Here is a 9,171-nt window from a genome sequence, read left to right as displayed (position 1 = left end):
GTAACATAATTATGCATGTATCAATTAAAACGTCATTAAGTGTTAACTATAAATATACATAGTTATGGTTTATGCATGTATCTATATGTTTTATTATGTATGTGTTATGTTTTGTATGTATGCGTTTTAACATAAATTTGTATGTTTTATGTATGTGTTATGTTATGTATGTATATGGTTTAGCATAAATTTGAGGGCACTTTGGGAAGAAATGTTTTAACATACCAACACACTTTTATAATAGTATTAGATTATTGATAGGCACTAACAGAAACAAGAAGGCTTCCCCCCTCTTCAAGGACGTTGCTAAGATTGGGCTGAAGGAGCTGGCAAACGAGGGGGCGAGAGATGAAGTGGGAGAAAATTTTTGAAGATAAATATATCATATATTAGTTTCTAGTGCCTAGACTTAGTGTTCTTTTTCCTCTTCTTTCCTGAAGTTTTTCCTTTTTTGTTGTTTTTTTTTTCTTTTAGTATGAATTTTGCGAACTTCTTAGCTCCCTTTTCGTCTTTTGGGGGAAAGTAGGAAGCATATTAGATGTTCTCTGTTCGGTGACGACAAGGTCTTCTCCCGGACGTTTATATCTCATCTGGTTCTTACTCTCTCTCAATTCTTTTGGAGACTTTCTTGTAAATATTCTATCCGAAGTTTTAATATATATGTAGTTATAATTGAACAGGGTTTTTCACTCTGTTTAAATCTTCAAAAAAAAGAGTGACAAGAGTGGCTTGTTGACCATATTTCTCTAATTCTTTTTTTAAAACAAATACAGAATAAGAAAATGATTATATCTATGAAGACTGCGTTGGGAACGGTCCTGTACATCTTGAAAGTCTCTTGGTAGTTGGTACTTAAAAAAAAGATAAACTAATTGCAACGTCTAGCCATGCCTAAAACTACCTGGCTTAGCAATGTCCTACTCTCTCAAGTCCAGGCTCATTGGAAGGCTCTCTCCAACGAAGATGCTGAAGGTTGCAGGACATTAAGCTAGGTAATTACTAAGTAACTACTTAGTATTAAATGAGTGCATGCATACATCCGTAAATATAAAATGAAAATTTTCACCAATCAAATGGCAGCAATACAATTTTTCACATTACTGTCGCACAAATAAAAGTATAATACTTCAAAAAACATACAACTGAATCTCGAGATAATTTAATCAACCACGCTATATAAATTGAAATCTAATCTGGCATGCAATTAAATAGAAATGATGAATCTGTTGTGCTGACGGCGGCGCCGAGGAACCAAAACAAACGCCGATCCAAGAAGGCCAAAAACAACCAAATATCAATGCACAAACAAAACACCAATTTTAACGTGGTTCGGCAAGTTGCCTACGTCCACGGGGCAAGGGGGGATGGGGTTTTCACTAATAGAGAAAGAGTACAAACTGAGATTACAAATCACTCAAAGGAACAAACTAATCTCACCAACAAAACTCTTAATCTCTCCAAATAAAACCCTAAACAAATAGCTCAAAAATACCTCTTTTTGTGCTCCAAATAGCCCCCAATCAATGCTTAATCAAAGCCTAAACCAAGCCTAGGAAACCCTAAAAAACGTGTCTCTATTTATAGCAAAACACAATCCCAAACTGATTGGGATTCTAAAAACGAGTCTGCCACACCCTGCACCATGGGTGTGGCAGAGGGTGTGGTGCAGGACAGATTCTACCACACCCATGGCAGACACCACACCAGGGTGTGGTGGAGTCTGTTTTGGGTTATTCTTCACGTTTTTCACAATTCCTTCGCCGTTTTCACAATTCTCCACCTCGGCGAAGTGTTCCCAACACTGAGCCGACACCAACCAAAACAAATGCCTCACTTGTTGCATCCAGTACGCCACGGCAACGGACTCATGACAACGGACTCCATCCACACAAGTCGAGACCCAAACGGGAGTACGAACACTCACCCAAACGTCGGTATCTACTCACCAAATCGGCTGCATCAAAACTGACTGCCTACGTATCCTCTTGCCCAAGGAATCAAGCCTTCACGTAGTTCACCCAAACGGCCTCCAAAGGCCCTCAAACAAATAGAAAAGTCTGCAACTCTTCCCCAATATCGCCAATGGATCTGCAACTGATAGCGGCCCCAAACTGATACAAATCAAACACCTCCATATGAGGTGAACCAATGGCCGTATCCAAATCATGTCCACCAGCTGCAACCGAATCCAAAACCAATCCATCATCTGCATCCGAAATCAAATGATCCCCAACCTGTGTCACCTCAGCTGGAATCCCAAATGACGCAGTATGATCTGGAGTATGTGGAGTAATCTCCACCCAACGTGGAGTAGCATCACTCTCCACCTGCTGCGATATCCAAACGATCTGATCAACACTCTCCACCTGCCGAGAGTCAAAAGTGACATACCTGCTCAGAACAAAATCAGAAGCTCCCAAACGATAATCAACTGAGCCTCCAAACCCCAAACGCGCAATCGGATCAAATCTCACATCCTCGATGTGACCAAATGCTGGGTATCCAAATATCCGACGCAACCCAAAATCTAAAGCAGCTCCACCAGATTCAATAACTCCTAATCCAGCAGTCGGCGACCTGTGACTAAGATGACCCAAATATGTCGAAGCTCCAGAACCAATGCTCGACAACCAACGCCGATCCTCCTCCAGAAAGGAACGACCCATCGAAACTGTCATCTCATCTCGTCGCCCCAAAGTCTCCACACCAATGAAGTGTCTCCTATTGCCGTGAGCTCGGCACAAACACAAAAGCAGCAGTCGGCGACCTATGCATAAGATGACCCAAATATGTCGAAGCCCGCACACCAATGCCAATGCTCGACATCAAACGCCGATCCTCCTCCAGAAAGGAACGACCCATCGAAACTGTCATCTCATCTCGTCGCCCCAAAGTCTCCACACCAATGAAGTGTCTCCTATTGCCGTGAGCTCGGCACCAACGCAAGAAAGGACCCCTACCAAAGCTGAAACAATGAGTTACCTTTCTGCCAATACACTTCTTCCAATTGTTGTTGACTTCTAGGACTTTACACCAACGGGAACTGGTCGCGACCCAATAATGCCTAGAACAATCACCAACTGTGGAAACCAAGATACGATTACCTCCCAATGATGCCTCCTTGGAAGGCCCCCAAATGCCTGACTGAACACCTCCAAAAAGACCCCTCGCTCGATGGATAGAAGTGCCAAACTCCACCACGGTCTCGCTCATCCTAATGTGCTCACAGGACTTCAATCTGCAGGTCATAGCACTCCTCAACAACCAATGCACGGTATTACCAATCATATACCCCAGCACCAAACAATGCCACAGTCTAGCCGAATCTGATGAAGTCGTCATTTCCCTATCAATCACCGTGCTTCCGTGCAAATAATACAAATTTCTTCTTCTGACGCCCTTCATCACAATCATGGACCCAAATGTAACCTTCAAGCGTGCATCCGCCAAGGTCACCCTATAGCCTGCTGCCTCCAAAGCTCCAAGTGAAATGATGTTCTTCTTCAACTGAGGAACGAACCTCACTCCAACTAACTCTCGAATCACCCCGTCACTCATCCTGATCCGAACGGTACCGATACCACCAATAGAGCATTTGTGATCATTCCCCATGAGCACGAAATCCCCTATTTCCAACTCCTGAAAGCTGGAGAACCAATCCCTCCTAGGGAAAATGTGGTATGTAGTCCCCGAATCCAACATCCACTCTGTAGAGTAGACAACACAAACTGACGGCAGTGCAGATAATGAGTAGCCCGAAGAATTTGAATCTGAATTGTTGCCACTAGCCTTGACAACATTCGCCTCTGAAGCTTGAATAGATTTTCCCTTATTCTTCCCAGCTCGATCAACTAACTTTGGGCATTCGGCTTTCCAATGTCCATCCTCTTTGCAAAAGGCACACTGATTCTTACGAACTCCAAGATGTGCCCCTCTAGACTGCGACCTCCCACTACGGTTTGGACCCTTTGCTCTTGCGACCAACGCCCCCGCTACCGGCTCAAACGAAGTCTCCTTATCCTTCTTTCGAAGCTGATAATTCACAAGTGCAGCGGTGACCTCACTATACGAAAGAGATGCCTTCCCATTAATAAGAGTAAGAACGAAGGTCTCATATTCCTCGTCAGGCAAGGAACTCAATAGCAACAACGCCTTGTCCTCATCTTCAATCTTAACATCCACATTCGCCAAATCCGCAAGAAGCTTCGTGTAGTGGTTCATGTGATCACCAATGGAGGTTCCTTTCTTCAACTGGAAGCGGTAAAGCCTCCTCTTCAAATGCAAGCGATTCTCCACACTCTTGGTCAAATACTTGCTCTCAAGGATCTCCCAAATCTTCTTTGCAGAAGTCTCATTGATCACATCATACTTTAGATCTTGAGTGAGACAAGACCTAATCACACCACACGCCGTTCGATTCATCTTTTTCCAAACCTTCTCATCAATGTTGTCCGGTTTCCCGTCCAACTCCAACGTATCTTCCAAATTTTGCGCGTTGAGCGCATCCATGACTTCGCATCGCCAAAGTCCAAAATTGTTTGTGCCATTGAACTTTTCCACATCAATCTTCATTGAGTGGATATTCAAGCTTTGGACGGTCTTCACGCCGGAAGTACTGCCCACAACTCCTTCTTTCTCGGCCATAATCCTCAAGGCACCACCAAACCAATGCGGAAACAAACGAGAAATAGATCCAAACTGAAAAAGACGAGATTTTTACAAAAAAAGATCCCACCTTTATCACCAAACGAAGCCCTAGATGAACTTCCAAAGCGATCTACTCCTCCAAATAGCCCAAGCGTTGCCCGTGCTCTGATACCACTTGTTGTGACTGATGCTTTGAGAAACCAAACCAACGAACGCCGAGAGAAAGACCAAACAAAACACAAACACCAAGGTTTTACGTGGTTCGGCAAATTGCCTACCCTAAAAAACGTGTCTCTATTTATAGCAAAACACAATCCCAAACTGATTGGGATTCTAAAAACGAGTCTGCCACACCCTGCACCATGGGTGTGGCAGAGGGTGTGGTGCAGGACAGATTCTGCCACACCCTGCACCGTGGGTGTGGCAGAGGGTGTGGTGCAGGACAGATTCTACCACACCCATGGCAGACACCACACCAGGGTGTGGTGGAGTCTGTTTTGGGTTATTCTTCACGTTTTTCACAATTCCTTCGCCGTTTTCACACTATATAAATTGAATCTCGAGATAATTTAATCTCGAGATAATTTAATCAACCACACTATATAAATTGAAATCTAATCTGGCATGCAATTAAATAGAAATGATGAATCATGCATGAATCTACCATGGATTTGGAGAGACCCACGTGGGCGGAACTTGGTACTTGTCATCCAGTTTGTTAAACCTTTGAAACTTTTTATCTCCGAAATCATATATTCCCATATCACAAAAACACTCTGTATCCATGTCCTCCTCTTCAACAAGCCCTCGTGGAATGTTTCTCTGCGCTAAACCGTGCTCTGTAAAATATACGCAATTCGGCTTGCATCCTTGATAGTTTAATGCTTGTACACAAAGCGAATAGTTCTGACCTAGAAACAACGCTTGATCACCCAAGCTTTCCATTTTAACCCACTTAAACTTGAATTTACCCCTCTCTGGTTTTCTGAAGCCGATGGTGTAGTACACAGGGTACTCCTCAGGCTCAATGAGTTCATCAACAGCTTCAAGCTTGTACACCAAAAACTCAGATGTTTGTTTATACGTACCTTCATAATCGTACACCCTTACAACTTGCAGTAGGTCACCGCATGTTGATTCAACCAAATATCTCTGAGCTGGACACAAGAAATCCGGTGAATTTGCAATTTGTTTCATCTTCTTGTCGCCTGAAAAATCATAAACAACGACTATCCCCTCATAATTAACAGCATAAATCTGACCCTTGTAGTAGACAACATCAGTGAGGTGAAGCGGGGAATCCTCCACATTAGTCCACTTGTCGTCCCCTATCCTACAAAATGATAGCACATGAGAAAGAGAGATGATTGCCATGACCAATATGTGATCATCACCATCATCATCATCCAAATTTCCCCTCTTCTTTGAAGGATCTGATGATATAACAGCCTTCTCTACAAATCCAAAATCATCATGTTCTGCGTCTGTGAAACCGCCTTCAGGATGTTCGAATGCATCCAGAGATGGGAGAGGGATTTGGACCCGGCCTAGTCAATGGATTCAAGAGCTGAATGTCTCGGCCGTGGGTATTCACTATGCACAACCAACCATGAGAGGATCCTGCAGGCCACTTGTTTCTTATTTCTGGCACCGTGGGTATTCACTATGCACAACCAACCATGAGAGGATCCTGCAGGCCACTTGTTTCTTATTTCTGGCATGAAAAACTCCCCGTGATTTCTTCCAGTAGAGAGAGAAAAAAAGTTGGTCACTTCCCACTCGTTGTCGCGACATTGCATTAGCAATGGAAGGGGAGGCGGTTTACTAGGGAGGACACAGAGGCACAATGGTAATTTTGATGGAAGCAAATGAAGGTTATCCACAACAATGGAGCGAAATTTCCTACTGACATCACCAAACCGGAGAAGGTCTGCGTGATCAGCTAATTTTTCAGCGATTAGTTCCAAAATATCGATAGGGAGTCTGTCCAATGAACCCATTTATAATATTCCTGAAAAGGATAAAACACAAGGAAATAATTAAAAAAAAAGATATACTCAGTGCTAGACTAAGTACATAAATAATAAGTTAAAATATAGCACAAAATAAGGAGGGGAAAAAGTTATAATAGCTACATTGACAAGGAAAAAAGTGTTTATCCAAGACAAGATGATTGCTTTAAACAGAAAAAGACGCTTCTAAATCTAAGATTGCATTGTCCAGTTAAAACTGAAAAGACTTTCAAAAACTAAAATTACATGATTTATAGAATTATGGAAAGGAAATTGGCAAAATCTAACACCTATACTGAGAAAAAAATATGAAAAATCTTTAAAATAAAAAAAACAATTGAAATTGCTTCAGCTACAACTCCTACATCTACATGAACTATAAGAGTTTGAACAGTTTAATTTTGTAAAAATTGTCGTTCATCCTACATATGCATATGCCGATAATGTACAATGATAAAGAGAGCTTGTTAAATAAAAAATAACTAAGAGATCCGGGAGCAGAATGAATATTAAAATATACATAAACAAGGGTTGATTTCAGAAAACCTCTTGATATGTGGGAGGTTTTGTTGATAACCTCTTAACTATTTTAGTTTCACAAGCCCTCAAATGTTGAGGGTTTTCGTATATAAACTCCTGAACTTTTCTTATTCCATTAAATCCCTTTAATGAGTTTTCAGTTTAACCCCCCAGGGTCTAATACCGAGAACTCCAACATGTAATGTGCTACGCACATGACTAAAAGACGAAAGTACCTCGTCTCAGCTATAAAAAAAAATCAATGGAAGATAAAGAGTGATTATTTGAGGGATGAGGATTATTTTCGCCTTCTATGATCATGTGTTAGACTCGTCACAAGTTAGACTTGATTGCGATACTTTGTGGGGTTAAAATGAAAAACATTCAAGGGCTTAGTGGAATTAACGAAGTTCGGGGGTTATGTGCTAAATTTAACGATGCACTCAGTCCGGATATGGCTCGGATATGATACTTACCATATTCATATTTGCTTACCCATCATGGATACTGATATGGATATAGCCCGATAAGAAAATTTTATATCAATATCAGCTAAATCGGAACGGATGCAGATATACATGCGAATATATATAAGCGAATATACATGTCAATACAAAATGGATATAAGAACAATAGATAATATTAAAAAAATTATAGTTCATGTGATACAAAAGAGTTAATTAATGTTTGTTATATCTAAAAAGCTAAGATTAGGCATCTTGGTCATTAAGCTTAACCTCAAATGCATAATCTAAGAATAAAAACTATTGTAAAATATGAAAAATATGTATTCAGATATTTCGTATACTGATCCGGATACTGCACTACAAAACCACATCTGCAAGTATAACATATCGATTATAGATTTGAGGAACCATATTTGCATCCTAACACATATGATTATGGATATTTTCTCGGATACGGATATGATTTAGCACCCTATCCTCAAATTTCAGGGTGGTTTTTTGGAATTAAGTTAGGTTAGGGTGTTATCAGCAAAACGTCAACATAAGGAGGGGGTAAAGAAACAGTTTTACTATAATAGTTTTCCAGCGCTAATTTTTGGTGGATTTGGATCTTTTCTACAATAAACTTCTTCGTATTAAACTCTTCACTATTAGTTATACAGGTGTTATTCATCTCTAGCATAACAAATAATATTATCCCTATGAATTGCATTGATTTTAGCAACATCATAATATGGCTTATATAATGCTAGACAATTATCAGCTGAAAATAACTGGAGAACACAACTGAACTTCAAACCCACTAGTCCAATAGATTTAGATCTTAAAATCCTTTTTACATTAGTTAATGTCTTTTAGGGGGAAAAAACAAATAAAAATATCTATTACAAAAATATTGGGGATCTCTAATTTAAACCCTAAGGCCCCGTTTGGCAAAGGGTTAAGGAGGAGGGATTAAAGAGAAGGGTTAACTTAGTTAATCCATCGTGAAGGGTTAAAAAAATCCTAAACCCGTTTGGATACGATAGTTAAGACAAGGGGTTAAGTCTTTTGTGTTTGGCAAATGAAGAGGGGTTAAGAAGATTAATCTCATTACTTTTTTAAAAAATACCAGTTTCGTCCTTATTGGAGATTTATAAATAATTACCTCATCAAAAAAAATTTAGGCTAAATAAACACAGACTTCTCTTCTGCTGCAGCGTCAATTAATACCATTATCCAGGCAACCTTACGAATTGATGGAAGCTTACTAATAAGAATGTTAGCCTTTGCTTGGACAAAGGAATGCTTCGCCATGGTTTCGTAGATTGTCGAGGGTCGAATTGAAGCAAATCTTCTGATGAAGATAAAGAAATCATAGTAGTTGTTCATGCCTGTTAGAATATTCCGATATATACAACTTTTATTAAAAAGAAAGTGTCATATATATATATATATATAAAGGCAACAAGAATAAACAATAACATGCAAATAAATAAACATTTTGTTCACCACCTGTTTCATTTGCGTTGTGTTTGGATATAAAT

The 9,171-nt window shown here is 40.2% G+C and overlaps 1 protein-coding gene across 1 annotated transcript; it reads right to left on the bottom strand.

Annotated features, from left to right (window-relative positions):
- LOC109845874 (probable F-box protein At1g44080) lies at positions 5,308-8,941 on the bottom strand. Its single transcript, XM_020415126.1, has 3 exons — positions 8,829-8,941; positions 6,326-6,630; positions 5,308-6,101 (listed from the first exon to the last, which is right to left on the bottom strand). The coding sequence occupies exons 1-3, from the start codon at positions 8,939-8,941 to the stop codon at positions 5,308-5,310; spliced, it is 1,212 nt and encodes a 403-aa protein (XP_020270715.1).

The sequence above is a fragment of the Asparagus officinalis genome, chromosome 6, assembly GCF_001876935.1.
Source record: "Asparagus officinalis chromosome 6, Aspof.V1, whole genome shotgun sequence".
Lineage (NCBI taxonomy): Eukaryota > Viridiplantae > Streptophyta > Magnoliopsida > Asparagales > Asparagaceae > Asparagus > Asparagus officinalis.
Note: the sequence above shows the minus strand (reverse complement) of the source record. Positions and strands in the feature narration are given on the sequence as shown.